This window comes from Balaenoptera musculus, chromosome 18, assembly GCF_009873245.2.
Source record: "Balaenoptera musculus isolate JJ_BM4_2016_0621 chromosome 18, mBalMus1.pri.v3, whole genome shotgun sequence".
Classification (NCBI taxonomy): Eukaryota; Metazoa; Chordata; class Mammalia; order Artiodactyla; family Balaenopteridae; genus Balaenoptera; species Balaenoptera musculus.
In genome coordinates, this window is record NC_045802.1 from 5,767,484 (window position 1) to 5,785,896 (window position 18,413).

The following is an 18,413-nucleotide window of genomic DNA, read 5'->3' on the forward strand; positions in this document are numbered from 1 at the left end:
TATATTATGTTTACATTTTCCTAGGAATCAGTTCTTTTTCTAGTATTTAAAAGTATTGTTTGAATGGTAGTAACTTCCCTAAATGTACCATATATACCTTAATTTACAGCAATTTATATAATACAAGGCAATCCTCTGTTTTCCCAATATGAATATTAAAAAAAGAAGGTATAAAGAGCCAGTGTTTGTATAAACTTATAGAGACATAAATGGAAGTATAATGCTTTCTTATACTATTTAATTTGTTAATTTAAAACAAACTAAAAAATCGCATATTGTAATAAATATACTAATAAGAAAGTGGCAATAATAATAGCATACCATATAGGGATTGTGATAAGAGGTTTAAAATGACATAATGTGGGTAAAGTAACTAGACAGAATCTGGCACACAGTATGCACCAAATATTTGCTATAAATATGTAGCTATAAATATTTGCTATAAATATTTCTTTTCCTTATTACCACACGTATTAAATAGTTTTATTTAAACTCTTCGTGGTTGTCTTTGATGTTTTCTTGACGTTTATCACTAGAGCTACTTTTTGAGTCATCTATCACTGTTTTCCAGATGGTATTATCTTTAGTTCTGTCTAAATTGAGGCATAGCAGTTTTTGAATTTTGTATTTGCTCTTCCTTATTTGCTATTTATTATCTCCACAGTCAACCATTTAACTGTGTTGCTTTTATAACTGATTCAGAAAAGGTTTGTTTACAACCATGTGAACACTTGGATTTATAAAGTCATATTCCCTGAAATAATTACAAAATCCAGATTAAATTTATACGGCTTCTTTTCTGCTGCTTAACAGTGACCCAGAAAGTAGTATCAAGAAGCACTTCACAAGAGTTGATAGAAGCAAAAGGATTACTTTTCATGGTAGACCAGGTTATTTTTGTGTTTCTTCATTACACATAAGTGACATTCAGTGTTTTCTGGTTATGTTTTTTGTGAATTGGGTGTCATTTCGTCTGACTGACTTGGCGGTAACAGGGGAGGCTGAGCAGTACAAGGAGAGTAAGAAAACACTCAGTGTAAATGATGGCGGAGACTTGTGTTTCCCTCAGGCCCCACACACCTGAACGGTGCAGCTCCCACACACCTGAACGGTGATGTAGGCAAGGGCTAGCCACACTTTAAGAAAAACAATCTCTGCAGTTCCTGTTTTTAATCTGAACTCATTTATTTGGCTCACAATTAAGTATAAATTCTTACTTTAAATATTCTTTGTGCAATAATTATAATGGTCACAGAAGAGAGAAGCTCAGTGAGAGCTCTGCTGCTGCTAACAGTATAAAGGTATAATATCATAAATAAGAAAATTTGGGTTTGTTTCTTAAATTCTTCTTGGTTTGCATGTTTTAGTCTTTTAGTTAATTATTTAAATGAAGATGCCATTTTTTTATTTGCTTTTATAGGTCAACACGATGGACCATTGCCCAGACAGCATGCTGGATTATTGCCAGAATCTCTTATTTGGGCGTATATTGTCCAACTGAGTTCTGCATTGCGTACCATTCATACAGCAGGTTTGGCATGTCGAGTTATGGACCCAACAAAGATTCTGATAACTGGCAAAACAAGGTACTAGCATTTTGAGTTTTGGCTTCTTTATTGAGCATCTAACCTATGACAGCTTAGTAAACATAGCATGATGATTTGTTTTAATTCTACCTTTTCATATATTCCATCCAGAAGAACTGCCATGACTTTGAGTTCATTTGTAAGTTTTTTTAAAATGTTGAATTCTTAATAAGATGCCTGGTTATTAACCAAGATCCTGTGAGGGTTTGGGAGGTATGTATGGTTAAGGTTGGGGGGATATCAAACAGTATCAGTACAACTTTTCTGTGTACAACTGTGGTTCTCAAATTTTGTCATGAGTCCCAATATCCTGGAGGGCTTAGTTAGCACAGGCTGTTGGGCTCCACTCCCAGTGTTCTCATTCAGGAAGTCTGGGGCGGGGCCTTAGAATTTGCATTTCTAACCGAGTTCCTGGGTGACGGATGCTGTTGCTGCTGATTGGGTTTCAGGCTTTGAGAACCAGTGATAAAGGGTTAAGTAACACAGACCTTGACGTCACTAGAGTTTTATTTGAGTTGCTGAAATTTTGAGAGTTGTCTTGGGTAGCATAGCATAAAGAGCTCAAGGTCTAGTACCAGGTTACCTGGGTTCATATCCTGGCTCTGTTAGTTACTTAATTAACATCTGTGTGTTCAACAGTCTGTGAGACAGGTACTATTATTATCTCCATTTTCCATATTTGTAAGGTACCTGCCTCATAAGATTATTGAGAGGATCAAATGAATTACTACATATAAAATGCTTTGAATGTGCCTAGTACATGTTAAGAAGCTAACTAGTTCTCTTTTCATGAATAACTAATAAAGAACCAACTCGGTTTGGTGAAAAGACCACTGGCCTGGTAGTCAAAAGATGTGTTATAGTCCTGGCTTTATCCATTCCTGACTTTTATAACCATAGACCTATCACTTGATGTCTGTGATGTCATCCCTAAAATGGTGATTGATAGAGGTTATAGGGGGGTAGGACAGGAGGTAAGACTGGATAGGATTCTGAGATCCCTCCTAATATCATAAGAAATGTTCAATTTCCAGTAGTATGTAATTTTTTTTAAATCTCATTTTAATTATTTTCTTTAAATTTTCTGGTCTTTAAAGGTTGCGAGTAAATTGTGTTGGAGTTTTTGATGTTTTAACATTTGATAACAGTCAGAATAATAATCCATTGGCATTAATGGCTCAATACCAGGTGAGTAAGAATTAACATGGATACTTAATAACTTAAGGCTTGATTTTTTTTTTTTTTTAAAGATAAATTTTGTTTATTTTAAAGTTTTTCAGGGTTTTAAGTCTAGATTTCAGTTTATGCTGGGGGTGGTCTCCATGCAAACTTTGAACGTGTATTTTCTTAATCACTGTGCTGTGTTTAGTGTAGAGCCCTTATACGTTGGAATATACAGAATTAATGACAGTGTCAGAGACTCCAGCTGTTTGAATGAAAATGCATTTATTTGACAAGGAAATTTGTCCTCAGCATAGATTAAAACATTAATTAGTCAGCTGAGTGAAATATATTAAATGACATTTTACTTTTTTTTCACTTTTTAGTGTGTTAAAATCACACCTATTATTTTTACTTTTAGAATAATTGTCCCACTATCAATCCAAAATTTTTATTTTCAAAGGAAAATTTTTGTATTGCTGTTTTCTAAATGATTTTTTTCTTTTGCTTAACCAAAGCCTATCACTCTCTTCTTGTACATTATTAGAATTTGGTTATAGTCTGACTTCATCATAATATTGTGGACTTAGGTCCCATTTTGTTCTTAGCTATTTAGTTTTTATTTCTTGATTTACACAATGTGTAGGAGAGTAAGAACCTACCTCTGCAAGGAGCGTTAAGTGTAGTTGCTTTTGCTTTGATTACCCTGTGCAAGTAATGTAGCTATTTAAAGTAAATATTTCGTATCATTCAGTTTGTATTCATATTTTTTGGAGGGTATGCAGTTGTCATTTTAAGACAATGTTAGTTTCTTTCATGTAAGAGATCTTTGTTGTTTCTGAACATTTATTAACTTACAGAGGTTTGATGTAAGGCAGAATCTCTTGTTTACATGGAGAAACAAGGAGGAGAATACCTTACCTTCCCACTGTCCTTCTCATTTCATTCTCTTTTCTTTAAATCTTTGAAAGATTTTAGTTCACTTTATGAGACAAAATTTCAGAACAAAAGGAAAGGCCAGAAGGAGAAGTAGAGTCCAGGTAGTTTTTAGTATTACAGTTGATTCATGCATAAACCTCTTCCTTTGCTACTGGACCGTGGACAGTGCAGTCCCCAGACTTAGAGCCACTCATCACATTCAATTGTATGCAGCCTTTTCACAGCTTCTTCCCCTCTGCTGGTGCCCACCTACCCCCAGCAGCAGCCAAGCTGTTCTGGTTGGTAGCGCCATCTAGTGGGCTCTCCATGGAAGAACCTGGCTACCTCCCAACCCCAGCCCCCAGCCCCCAGCCCTAGCAGCTTTCTTCTGCAGAAGGGAATTTGCTCCCTCTTTCTTATCTAGGTTGGTTGTTTCTTAGCTGTTTTCCTGCTTATCTTCTGTCTTACACTTAGTGCCTAACTAATTGGCTCTGAAAATTTTTCTTCATAATCTTTGTGCTCCTGAAAGTGACTGGTTATTGACTGTTAAAATACTAGTGATCTTTATATATCCAGGAAAATAATATTAAACTTTTAAAGAGAAATCAGACATTATTTAGAACCAGTGCCATCAACCTCTATTGCAAGTATTTGGAAACCCCATGTTTCCAGTTTTGTTTTTTACGTGCAGTCTCACGGTATCTCTTCATTCTTTTCTATTCTGAATAGTTCCTTTTTCTTTTTAATTACTCGTATAAGATAAGACTAGTTTGATTTTGTTTTTCTGTGAGTATCACATCAGTGTTGTTTTCCATTTTTTATTTGCAAATGTCCGTTATTGGAGTTATATTATGGGTTGTGTAGTTAGTTACCTTGAAAAACAACTCTTCATAAGAAAAAATAATCCCAGAGTTTCAAAACAAATAACTTTAAAGTAAGGATTTGGGGCAACTGATTGGTAAGTTAGGAACTGCCTTCATTCATAAACTTAGGCTACTTTCAACCAGTTGTCACCCTCCCTTTATTTTTCAGTGGTAAAAGTTGTATCAGGTTTTCTTTTCTTTCCTTTTTTTTTTTTTTTGGAGTGGGTATATATGTGTAGATTTTCCATATAGCTTATAGTAAGGTAAAGGAGAGAATTAAAGGTATCCCAAACGGGGGATTGTGATTTTACAGAGAAGAGATTACATGAGAAAGGAGTGCATTGTTTCTTGTAGTCTATTTTTCATAGTCTGTTTCAGACACGTGAATAGAGACTGACTTTCAGTAAAATGGACATAAATAGAGCCATAGATAGAATCAGAGAAAAATCAAGAAGTCAAGAATCAGGAAGAAACTGAAAATGAGTTGGGGGGAAAACCTCCAGAATTCAACAAATGGGGGGCAAAGCCAGATGGAGGTAAGAAGCAAAATAACCAATGGAAAATTACTTAGCTGGGAAATAAGGAAAGGAGAGTTACTGAGTTTTTACGATGTTAAACTCTCTTAATTAAGCAGGACTTCATTAACCTCTTTTATTTAAAAAGATCAGTTCTAATTTAGTCTGGATTATGTGACATGTATACTCTATTTCTAAAAGTGGGTATTCCCACCTTGAGTCAGCTTCAGAAAGGTGGCGTTTACACTCAGAATCAGATGGCCTTATTTTTTAAACCCATAACAGTCCTTCAGCTGTCTTGCACTTTGGTTTTCCTATCTCGTAATAGGGAATAACGGAATGTTCTAGGTGGGAGGTTTAGTTACAGCATCAATTCAGGGTGGAGCTAAACTGAAGATTTTACTGTTTAAGGGTTGGGAAGCTGTGTGTTGCTACATGCTGCTGAAATACTTAATAAACAGTAACAAGCTTAACTTTGCTGATGACATTGGATTGAAACACTTGTAGAAATTTACAGTTAGCTTTTACGAGTACTGATTTCTCTCAATCAGCATTTTTAGGATTTCATTAATATAACTGTGAATGTTTTCCTTGATCTTGAAAATGACTGTGAGGAACCCTTCCTGAATTCAGTCGTGGCAGAGCCATCCGGAGAACAGAAACGATGCCACAGTATTCGCGCCCCTCCCCTTGTCACCTCCCCCCCCACCAGCCTGGGCCCCTAACTCTGCCACTAATGAAGTTTCAAAGTTTCTCTGGCATGAATCCTTGGCATCTCTTTTCCTGATAGATTCAAAATTGTTTCTCTAATCAGTTTTTCCGCTGATTATAGGATCTTAGGCTCAGAGTGTCAGATTCATACGTGCTAGATTTGGATAAATTTTTAAATTTGAACTTTTTAATGTTATCTTAATAATGGCGTTTGTTTTCCTTTTATTCTTTACTATTTGGGTAGAATGTTATTAAGGATAGCTGTATAGTCCTAAAGTTCCATTAGTGATTGCCTTGAAATACTCACCTGATTTTGCAAATACACCATTTATAAACTTCCACGAAACAAGTGGTTCTCAACCCTGGCTGCATATCTGAATCTCTTATGAAGGTTTGAAAAATACCAATACGTAGATCTTGCCCCAGACTAATAACACCAGAAGAGGATGAATGGATAGCCACTGGGTGATTTTTTGTTTGTTTTTTGAGCTTCTCAGGTGAATTTTAATGTAAAACTAGGTTTGAAAACTCCTATACTAAACCAATATTCCATAAATAAACATGTATCCAATAATTAAGATGAGATCTCAGATTGTGAAGATTTATGTAAGTTTTCTGTAAAAATGACTTCAGATGATTTCATTGAACTCTGAACTACTCCATTGTCTCCTAGGCATGTGATCATTAATAGTTCACCTGCCAAGCAGGGCCACCTGGGGTGACCGTTCTGTTTCCCGGCGTTTTAATAGGTGGTAGAGAGCTTACCTCAATTCAGCCAGCTGTCTTTTAAAAATTCTTTGTGAAGGAAAGCCTCAGAGTGGGAAATCTTTAAAAAAACAAACAAAAAAAGGGTAGGAAATCAGGTGGTTACAGAGCTCAAAGATCTTTTATAGTATAAAAACGGTCTATTAACAACGGCAGATGGAATGTCATGGGGGTTTGCAACATTGTCAGTGTCTAGGGAACGTACTCTGAAATCAGGTAATGCTGCTGCTGTGTTTGGAATAAGGGAATTACTTTTCTTCAAATGAACTCTCACTATATCTTGTGCATCATGGAAAATGAGAAAAGTGCCTATTGTGAATTGTAATGATCACTGTAAAGCAACTAACTATATGGTAACCAACCTCAGATTTCTTGTAATAGTAAGAATATCAGCTCTATTTAAATATAAAAATTTAAAGCAGCAGTTCTGTAGTTGGCATGTGAATTGCTTCAGGTAATGTTTCTTAAAGTATCCCCCTAGAACTACCTTCATTAGAATTACCTGGGTGCTTTAAAAATGTTGGGCCTGTTCCCATACCTCCTGAATGAGAATCTGGGGTGGAGCGGCTCAGAAATGGTCTTGTTAATAAGCTCCCAGGTGACTGATAAGCGCCAGTACCTGGGAACCTTGTGCTGAGTTCTTCAGCTTCTTTGTAAAGATGCTTTTTCCATGCAGGCAGTAGTGTCAGTGTATTAAGTTTGTACCTATAAAAGAAAAATTAAAAGTTATATTTATTCTTTCATGTCAGCAAGCAGATCTGATATCATTAGGAAAAGTTGTGTTGGCTTTGGCTTGCAACTCTTTGGCAGGAATTCAGCGAGAGAATTTACAGAAAGCCATGGAACTGGTGACAATCAACTACTCCTCTGACCTGAAGAATCTGATTTTGTAAGTTTTAATATAATGATCATATGAGATAAGACAGATTTTTCATGAGGGCCTTTTAACAGTGATTCTATTTATTTTAGTTTCCACTATTTAAAACCAGGCAAAACATAATTAAACAACTTTTTATTTCTTTGTTTTTATTGCTAAGTATGTATTTCTTGGAGTAAATTCATAAACCAGTGTGTTTAAATTAGTTATTGATGTTTTAAACATTTGGCGAAAGGCTAGACCCTCTAAAGCTGCATTGGTATCTGTGAGCTACATACGACCTTTTAAGTTTAAATGAATTAAAATTAAATGAAATTTAAAATTCAGTTCCTCAGTTGCACCAGCCACATTTCAAGAGCTCAGAAGCCGCGTGTAGCTTCTGGCTAATATACTGGACAGCGTGGACATAGAACATTTGCATCATCTCAGAAAGTCCTGTTAGACAGTGCTGCTCCCCAGAGAGATCAGTATCTTTGTAAAAGCTGTCATAAATAACCTCACCTGCAGCCCGGTCATGTGCTGTGTGGCCCAAACACCTGTTCCAGAAAGCACGTGTGTAAGGGTCCCTGTGCTTCTTTCTCCTCCTGTGTCTTCGTACTTCATATGCTCAGGGAATCCTTGAGCATAGGTCCGAAATGATTTTGGCTTAAGAGAAGCCCACTGTGGACTGCAGTCACAACAGTCTAAGATGTGTCTAACGTTGGGGATTCCAGGGGATGGACAACCATAACCCTTGTTATAAGTTATTCAAGAGAACAGATGCTAGGAAGTCTCTTTTGAAATTTTTTTCTATGATGTTCTAGAAGCAATTCGAGCTTATTGATCCTTTTCAGTCTCTTTTAGCTTCCAGCTGTTCCTTCTCATCTTTCTGTGTAACCCTGGACGATCCAGTTTCTTTCTGGACTAGCCCTGTGGTATGGAATTGAGGGATGGAGGATGGGGCTGCCCGCCTGTGCTGTGTTACACTGGCATAAGTGTCCTGCTGGTGACAGAGCACTGGAAGCCAGTGGTTACCTGGTTCCTTTTAATAATCAAATAAGTTGATTTCTCTTTTAAATAAAAATATTTGTTTCATATATTAGCACAGCAGTGATTTCTAGCTGTAGCTTACAATACCTAGGATGTCTTAAATAATCTCAAGTTATAATTTTCCTTTTTTAAAAAAGTGAGAGTAAAGGATATAAATATAATAAATTGGCCATAAGTTAATAATTATTGAAACTGGGTAATGGGTACATGAGGATTCATCATATAATTCTCTTTCCTTCTACAAATGTTATGAAATGTTCCTTAATAAAAAATGAATAAACAAAAAGGTCATACTTTCATACTAACCAATAACTAAAATATACAGAGTAGTAAACTATGTATCATGCACTTTTGAACTGATTGATATGAATTAATTCACCTAATTCTCCCAATAACCCTATAAATTAGGTACCATTTTTAGCTCCATTTTAGAGATGTCAAAACTGAGGCTTGAAGATGTAAAGTAACTTGCCAAAAGTCACATAGCTTATAAATAACTTTAAGTATGAGTAGTTAGATACAAATATGTCAGTAATTACAGATGAATAGCTAAGGCATAGATTATCCACATGAGTTTATAACTGTTCCTTTATTCAACAAAAGAATGCCTACTATATGTCAGATGCTGAAGACACTTCTGAATAAGATGAACAAAATTCCCCATCTTCTGGAGCTTCCACCCATTATAACGGGGAAAACTTAATAAACATATAAACAAGTAAGATGTTTGCAGATAGTGATAAGTCCTATGGAGAAAATAAGGTCGAATTATAAGCAGAGAGTGAAAGATGAGGAGGCTGCTTTGATGAGAGTGGTTAGGACATGGCTTACCTATCAGAATAAATAATAATAGATGATTGATAATCATTGTATTCTGACAGGTGGCCTTTTGAAACGTGTAATATTTTTCTGCCTTAGTTATAATGACAGAAGAAATTGATTTGGTCTTTTCTGATGTGTTAGTGCATGAAGATTTCTCAGAAATAAATATACCATGACAGGTGGTAAATGAGGTCACAGAGCAGGAGACAGCTTCCTAAAAAGCTGAGGCTTGTTTGACTTATCAAAATGGAAGACCTAGTTTTAGTTTCAAAAACTATTTTTGAAGAGCAATGGAAAAATTTCCCCACCTACAATCACCCCCATTTCACCCCTCCAAAAAAGTTTGTAACAATCTTTTCATCTCCCACTGTTGTAAAGAAGGGTTTGAGAATGGAAATATGGTAAGTCTAACTCTACCCAACTTTCCTTTCTCATTTTCATAATAGTAAAACATTTAGAGAAAGAGACATTTTTACAGTTTTTTCCATTGGCTCTTAAAGTTTTCCAGAGAAAAGAAATATAATTACTAAGCTTTAAAAATGAACTCGACTTGCATGAAAAAATTTTTTCCGAAGTTGTGCACACTAACATGCTGGCGGCAGCAGTGCCCGTGTGCTTGGGGGTTGTGTTGTTTTGTGAATTACGTGGTTGGCATTCAAGTGATCCTTCTCTATTTTGGTTAGATATTTGTTGACTGACCAAAACAGGATGCGAAGTGTAAATGACATCATGCCCATGATTGGTGCTCGATTTTATACTCAATTGGATGCTGCTCAAATGAGAAATGATGTCATAGAGGAAGACCTTGCAAAGGTAAAGTGTGTAGTTAAAGGAGTGTGTACACACCTGCATCTGTGTGTATCAATAGATGTAAAACAGAGTAATTACTGTGCTGAATATAGTACACAGCTGGCTAAGATTGTTTGCAGATATTTTTGTCCAATCTTAGTGTTCCATATTTTGATTTCTTGGGTCCTCTGGGCATTTGTTTTGTTCTTTTTTTGTTTGTGGCTTTGCTACAGTCATGAGACACAATCTTGATTTTTTTTTTTATGTGAATTACTTTAATAATTCTTAAAAATGGACAGCTGTAGGGGGCAAGGAATAAATCACAAGCTTGTGATTACCGTACTCACACTACTATATATATATAAGGTAGATAACCAACAGGGACCTACTGTATAGCACAGGGAACTCTACTCCATATTCTGTGATAACCTATATGAGAAAAGAATCTGAAAAAGAATGAATATATGTGTATGTATAACTGAATCACTTTGCTGTGCACCTGAAACTATCACAACATTGCAAATCAATTATAATCCAATAAAATTTTTAAAAAAGAAAAAAATGGACAGCTGCATAATCTTCTTGAGTATTACTATTGAATGAAATGGACATGTTGTATTCAAAAGTATAACCAGAAGGTGGGGATATTAAGATTTATTGTTTAAAGGTAATATTGGTACAGGATACCAGTTTTGTAAACTTTTGCTTTTATATTCAGTTAGCTGGAACATTAATATTCTCTCTCTTTTTAAAATGTTTTATAGGAGGTTCAAAATGGAAGACTGTTTAGGCTTCTAGCAAAATTGGGAACAATCAATGAGAGGCCGGAGTAAGGATTTACAGTATTTTACAATGTGTTTTCCATCAAGGGCACTATTTTGCATAACAAGAATGAGTATACCTTATTCTTACTGGTTTTGTTTGGAAAAAGAAAAATTCTCATGTAAAGTGACCTTAAGCCTATTGTTAGCCATTAGGGTGTGGTTTTTTAACCACAGCATACGTTGTGGTTGTCCTTAGGGATTTCACACACACACATGTGAACAGAAAATACACTGTGTTAGAAATCTCTGTTGTGGTTTGCGTACGAGGGTGCATTTTCTGCCTGTCAGTACTGCCTCTTCCCTGTCTCCTTTCTGAAGCCTGTTCAGTTCAGGTTACCTTGGTCAGATTAGATACTTCAGATGTTTCTAGCTGTTCTTCTGCTAAAGTGCATTATTTATAGCTGTCGTATCAGTGACATTGGAAAGGCATCACCATCTTACATTATTTGTTGTTTAGTTCTGCCTTGTTTGTAAGTTAACCATATGTTCAAGAAAGAAGCCAGCTTGATGTTTGTGCATTATACCTGTCAAAGACAGGTAGAACAGTAGTGCAGCTGTTGTGACTGTAGTATAAGTTGCATTTCAGGATTGTTACCTCTGTTAATAGAGATAGGTGACAGATAAATATCATTGCTTGGGAGAATGTTTTGACCACAAAATTTAAGTTCACTTAGCTTTCTTCAAAGTTAAAAGATTCAATTAGCATTTTCCCTGATGATTTTTCTAAATGAAGAGAACATGACTATATGTTGAACCGTTTAAAGAAGACTTTCAGCTGCTTCCTTCTGGCATTTATCTCTTTTATTTAAAAAAGTATATGCTTAGAGTGCTGTTCCTTGATTTTTCCTTCAGTGTTTAAATTTTTCTTCAGTTTGTAACTCAGCTAATGACTTTGTTCTGTGGAAGATGAGGCCCTCGCTCTCATACCCCCTTCCCTTAACTAAGTACACACACATTGTACCGCTTAACCCATGAATTTTGAGATAAATCTTTATTCAGTGTTGGCATTGTTAAAACAAGGTAAATATCGTTCGTAGCTGCCTCGCATAGTAAATCATGACTGTATTTCCTTTCTTTTGTATTTTGTTTTTAGATTTTTGTTTTCCTGATGTTAATTATTGTCTTATATAGAAAACTAAACAAGTGAAAAAATATTTACCACCAGTTCATTCCAGACTCTCTGCCAGAGTTCTAAAATACCTTTCCATATGGTCAAAAATAGGTAACCTATCAGTTCCCTTTTTTTCCTCCCCCCTTAGAGAAATTGCACCTGGAGCCTCTGCCCTTTGTTCCTCTCTGGGCTCCTTGCGCTTTAAGCCCGCTCACACTCTCACCTTAGAACCTGAGCTTCCCTGCACTGTTCTCATTGTCTCTCCCTTTGTGTTGCTTGCCCTGTTTCTTGCTTTTTTCCTTGGTTTATTCTTTTGATTTAATGAAGCACAGCCTTCAGTAGCTTCCTGAGAAGGGTGAGTTTTTTGAGTCTTTGAAAGTCTGAAAATATCTTTATTCTACTTTCATACTTTATTGATAGTATGATTGGGCATATAATTCCAGATTGTCCTCAGAAAATTCTTTTTATTAATTAAATCTTTTGAATAGATTTTATATGAACCAATTTCTTAAAAAGTAGAAAAGGGTTTGCAGTGAAAAATAAAAAATCTCTCTTTCGTACCTGACACCCCCAGTCTCCCCAGTTCCTCCCACCAGTCTTTTATTAGTCTCCTGCACATATTTCCCGAGTTACAACTGTATATTCTTATCACCCCTCTCCCCCCACTTCTAAATACCTACAAATTGTAAACCATGTTCAGTGTTCTGTTTGTTGCTTTTTTCTCATAACAATATATTTTGGAAATCTTTCTCTTTAGATGTGTTTAGTGTATGCTCAACACTATTCTCAGTAGTTAACAAATATGACCTAACTTAATCCTCATAACAGCCCTGTGGTGCTGGGTACTGTTAGTATTCCCTTTTAACAGAGAAGTTGAGGCATAGAGAGGTTAAAAACTTTGTTTAAGGTCACATATGAGTCGGGATTCGAATCCAGACAGAATGGTGGTTCCAGAGTCCATGCTCTTAACCACTGTGCTATGCTTCCTCATAATTTATGGCCATGTAATAGTCCGTCCTGTAGATACACTGTAATTTATTTCTCCAGTTCCTTATTGATGGGCATTTGAGTTGTTTTCAGCCTTTTGCCTAGTATAAGCAATTCTGCAGGGACTGACTTACTCATACTTAATTTAGCGTGTGCACGAATACGGGTTCGACTGTGATCGTTAGGTCAGCACCCGTTGTAATTTGTGACTGTAATGATGGCCCTTAGACGGGTTTACCAGGCACAGTGCATGAGAGTCTTTCACCAGCAACACTTCTTTCAAAATTTCGATTTTTGACAACCTGATAGATGAGAAATTGAATCTCAGTGCAGGTGTTTTTGGTATTTACTCATAATGAGCATGTTGCCTATCTTTTTGATTCATTTATATTTCCTTTTCTGTCTCTCCAGATCCTTTGCCCATTTTTATTTTCAGTTGGATTGTATTATCTGTCTTCTTGATGTACAGGAGCCAGAGAGATTTACCCTTTGTGATCATTTTCTTTGAAGTTTGTCATTTTTCTTTTGACTCTGCTGAATTTTTTCACATGTAGACATTTTTATGGTAGTCTAATTGATCAAACTTCTTCTGTACTTTTGGATTTTGAGTCATAGTAAGAAAGTTAGAAGGCATTTCTACTCTAAGATTGTGAAGGGATAATCTTGTAGTTCCTTCTAGAATACTTAAGGTTTCAATTTTTTCCTGTTCAAGTTTTTTTATATATTCTGAACTTATATAGGATGTAAGGTATGAATCCAACTCCCCCCACCCCACCCCCCACCTCCAGACGACTACCCAGTGGTCCAGAAGCTGTTTACGGACTAGTCTAGCTTTTTCCACTGGTTTATTAAGGCAGCACCTCTTTCACACTGTCATGATGATTGACATTTTAAAATCTAGTAGTGTTAGCTCTTTCTTATCTCCATTTTATTGTTTTTTGTTGTTTTCCTAAAACTTAAATTTTCTGTATAAATTCTAGGATCAGCTTGTTTAGTTAAAAAAAAAATTTTAAAACCTGATGGTATTTTTATTAAGTTTATTAGTAAACTTAAGGAGCATTTGTGTTTTTAGATGTGGGTGGAGTTATCTTAACCAAGATAATGACATGTCGTTGTATTGCTGATGTCTGCTCTAGTGTTCTTCAGTGTTTACATTGTTCTTCATATAGTTATAGCACACTAAGTTTGTTCTTAGGTATTTTTTCTTGTTGCTATTATAAATGGGAATTTCCCCCCATTCTGTCTTCTTAGACTCCTTGTTATCATTGTATGTGAAAATGATTGATTTCTATAAATTTTGAACCTTGGTACGTTAGTGTTTGGATAGTTTTTCACTAAATTCTTTTGGGTTTCCCAGGCATATAGTTGTGTCTTCACATAATGATAGTATATTTCCTCCTTTCTAATTTCTATACTTTTGATTTCTCTTGAGTGATTGTGTTAGCTAGTACCTCTGGTACATAGTTAAGTAATAGTAATGATAGTTTTCTTTCAGAATTTGAAGCGTCGCTCCATTGTCTTTTAACTTCCAGGCAGACTCAAAGCCATTTTCTTTCCAAATCCTTCTCCATTCCCCTTGCTTTTAGGAATTTTTTTTTTTTTTTTTTTTTTTTTTTACATCACTGATGTGCAGAAATTCACAACGATGTGCTGGGGTGTGTGTGGGTTTTTGATTCATTCTGGTGAATCAACAGGTGGGCATTTTAATCTTGGGAATTTATGTCTTTTAGTTCTCGGAAGTTATCTTATTGTTTCTTTGAAAACTTCTCTCTTTCTGGAACTCCCATTGCTTAGCTGTTAGGCCTTTGCAATTGATTTTCTAATATTCTCTTCTATTTTCTATATTGTATCTTTTTGTTTTACTTTCTAGGCAATAATCTCAACTTAATTTTGTCTAAAATTAAAGGTTTTTTTCCTAATCCTTTGAATTCTTGAATTTCTGCTATCATATTTTAAATTTTCAACAACTTTCTGCTTTCTAAGTGTTTGTCTTATAGCATTTAATTCCTTTTCTCTGAGACTGTCAATTATAGATTTTTAGTGAGTGGGGTTTTTTTTTTTTAAATTTATTTAACTTTTATTCTGTTCCCTGCAATATCTCATAGGAAGCAACAGTTTGCTTTGTTTTGTTTCATTCTGCAGAGGATTTCTGATCATTGGCTGTTCATTCATATTAAAAATGACGTCCTTAAAAGCTAGTGGGAAGCTCCTTGTGGAGGCAGAGATTATATAATAGAATGTGTGATAAAGCAGCGAGATGTTGTTATGTATGGTTTTTGTTTGTTGTTGGTAGACTTCCAAATGTCAGTATTTCCCTTGGGTAGGTCAGCTTCTCCAGAAAAGAATCTTCCACCTTCCGTTTGTAGTATGAACCCAGATACATGACTGTGGTGGGCTTCCCCCTCCTTGTTCTCAGAATGCAGATCTAATTTTTAAATGTGATCTAAGGCTGCATGGTCTGACCTCTCCCTTGCTTCAGATGTGCTTTTTTTCCTTTAGGTGTCCTCCTCGCCTCTAGTGCTGTCCTTGCCTGTCTTTTCTCTTACCCCTCCTTGTCCTTACTCTGCACCCCTCCAGTTCTGCTCTCTCTCTTCTCTTCTCTTTTCTCCCCCAACCCCATCCAGCTACACTGACCTTTCTGAAGTGTAAGTGCTCCTTGCTCTGTCCTTTGCAAATCCTGGTACCTCTGACTAAGGGGCACTCTTCCTTCCCTAGAAAGCCTTCCTTGCTTTCCCCGGTGAATTCATGTTTCTGTTCTATACCATGTCCCTTCTTCTTAATAGCATTCTCTAAATAAGCAATTACTATTTGAATGTCTGTTTTCCCCACTAGCCTGTAAGTTCCATGGGTCACTGAAAACTTAACAGTGAACATCTGGTCAGTTTTCCAGTTCTTAGCAGCTCACTTTCACATCATCACATGATGGTAGGAAACCAGAATCTACCCCCTTTCTGCTTCGTAAACATTTCCCTGTTTTATGCTCCCAGTAAAGCGGAACGCCTATCTGACCATCCGTCTCTACCCTATGACCTAAGGGTGGAGGAGGAAAAGGATAGTCTCTTTCAACCTGTTTCTAAAGATGTCTGAAGACATTTGCTTTCTTCCCCATTTTATCTAATGGTAGGGACCTAAACAAGGAAGTGATTATAAAATAGGAGTGTGCAAGAGGGGTGATTGCCTTGAGAAGTGGGAAGTGGTATTTATATACTTTCATGTTCAGTGAGATTAGTTTTTAAAAATCTATGGGCAATCTGGACATAACATTTGATTAAAAAAAAAAACTACACACAAACCCTACTTTCTGATTTACTGTAGAAAACAATAAAATTAAACTAGTTTTGAGTCTGAAGTATAAACATATAGCCCTGTGGTATACAGCATGAGTTATTGAGGTAAAATATTACCTTCCCCCAGGTTTCAGAAGGATCCTACCTGGTCGGAGACTGGAGACCGTTATCTGTTGAAACTCTTTAGGGATCATCTTTTTCATCAGGTGACAGAAGCGGGCGCTCCTTGGATTGACCTCAGTCATATCATTTCTTGTCTTAACAAGGTAATTTGTATCTGGACTTTTAAGATCACAGTGCTGTTATCTACAATTTATAGAGCTGCATCCTCTACAAATGCTAAGAGACTTAAGAAATTAAGATGTAGTCTGCTATAGTATACAAGACATTTTATTAATAATTATTAGGTGTACCTACTTAATAACAATTTGTAGAATTGGAGGATTTTTTTTTAACGTCTACATGAATAATTCCAGAATTCTTCATTGTGGATCTTTCTGTTGTGATAAAATGTCACAAAAGGACTGCCTCCCACACCCCCGCCCCACTCTCTTTTATTTACCAAGTGTAGTTTGTTATAACAAACAAAGTAGTATTTTGTGTTTAAATATTTTTTAAAAGTTGAATTCCTTTCTTCTCAGTCATTGTGAGTCCTGCAAGTCCTTAGTTCATGTGTTCTTAGCTGTGGGTGTTAATCAAGTGTTAATAATAGTGAAAACGCAGTACTGGGCATATCACTAGACCCAGCTGTGATATATGCGGAATTAGAAGTGATTAGATGAAGTAAGTAGGTAGAGATGTATCATAATTTTGAGAGGTGAGCTTTGTGTTTTTGAAAGGGCCAGGAGACATGTGATTTATGGAGGAAGGGAGGAGTGCATTTTCCTTATGAATTACTTGGAATTACAGAGAGAATGGGTCTCCAGAAGTATATCCTACCCTTTGTGTATAGGTTTATATCTAAATCAGGGGTTGGCAAACTGGCCTGTGGGCCAAATCCTTTTGCCTGTTTTTGTACAGCCTACAAGCTAAGAATAGTTTTTACACTTTTAAAGGATTGTAAAAACAAAAACAACTAAGAAGAATATGAGACAGAGGCTTGTGTTGATATATGGCCCTGAAATTTAAAACACTTACTATCCGGCCCTTTATAGAAAACATTTGCTGACCCCTGGTCTAAACTGTCCCTAAATTACAAGGACTAGAGGAGAAAATACCTACGGTGGCGCATGATTTAGAGCTGTTGGCATACAGTGTGCTAACCCTTCAGGTAAAACACGGCGGTGTTTTATTTTTAAGCACTACTTTGCCGTGTTTGAATTTCCTTAAAACTCTTTAGAGAGTATTGTCAGTAACCTACATTAAGACAGAACAAGACTGTATGTTATCATTGAGCTAACCTGGTACAATTTGTATATTCATTTGCCCTTTTCCCTTAAGGGGAAAACATTTTTCATAAGAGCAACGAGTGGAGAATAATTCTACCAGATTTTAGAAAACAGTATCCATAGTATCAAAGCACCGGTAACTAAAAATATGTAGAACTAGAATAAACACTGACAGGTGGATCCTGTGGAAATAAGCCATGGACAGACATCTTAAATGAAGATTATTTAATGAATATTAGGATAACTGAAAATTTTAAGAAAATTCTGTTTCATTTCATAAAATAGGAGTAAATAGAATTTATCCCAAATCTGAATATATGACAATATTTTAAGTTTGGAAAGCGTGTAATAAATTAAAAGGGATGGATGGCCATGTTGATGATATAAAAATTAAATTTTTACGTAGATTATTTTGGTGGAAATGATGACAAAAATTAGATGGTAAAATGATTTGAAAGGTTGTGCCTTCAGAATTAGTTTTAAACGTATTTTAATGAGTTATTGAAAAAAGAAGGAAATATGTACATTGAAAACTAACAAAAGTAAAGTGAAAATCCTAACGAGAAGTTATTAGATGGACTTGGGATTCATACTTATGTTTTATAAAGACCTCATTAAAATATTATTGCCAAATCCTGATAGATAAGGATTTGATAAAGATTATATACCGGCATTCACACAGGTGGAAATAACAAAAGTAAATGTATGAAAACATTTGGTAACATTAATAAAAAAATGTAAATTAAAATAGCAAGGCACTCATTTGATATGGAGTTACTG

General features: G+C 35.7%; 1 protein-coding gene across 12 annotated transcripts in view; it reads left to right on the forward strand.

Annotated features, from left to right (window-relative positions):
• Positions 1-18,413, forward strand: part of PAN3 (poly(A) specific ribonuclease subunit PAN3) — a 118,875-nt gene that overhangs the window by 96,315 nt on the left and 4,147 nt on the right. For 7 of the 12 annotated variants that reach the window (XM_036831895.1, XM_036831890.1, XM_036831889.1 and 4 more), the window contains 6 exons: positions 1,421-1,586; positions 2,684-2,774; positions 7,269-7,408; positions 9,931-10,060; positions 10,801-10,865; positions 16,373-16,511. In XM_036831895.1, the coding sequence (XP_036687790.1) occupies positions 1,421-1,586; positions 2,684-2,774; positions 7,269-7,408; positions 9,931-10,060; positions 10,801-10,865; positions 16,373-16,511 (731 nt within the window). Of the gene's footprint in view, positions 1-1,420; positions 1,587-2,683; positions 2,775-7,268; positions 8,311-9,930; positions 10,061-10,800; positions 10,866-16,372; positions 16,512-18,413 lie in introns of those variants that run through there. The other 5 variants (XR_005017264.1, XM_036831897.1, XM_036831894.1 and 2 more) reach the window with 5 other exon arrangements.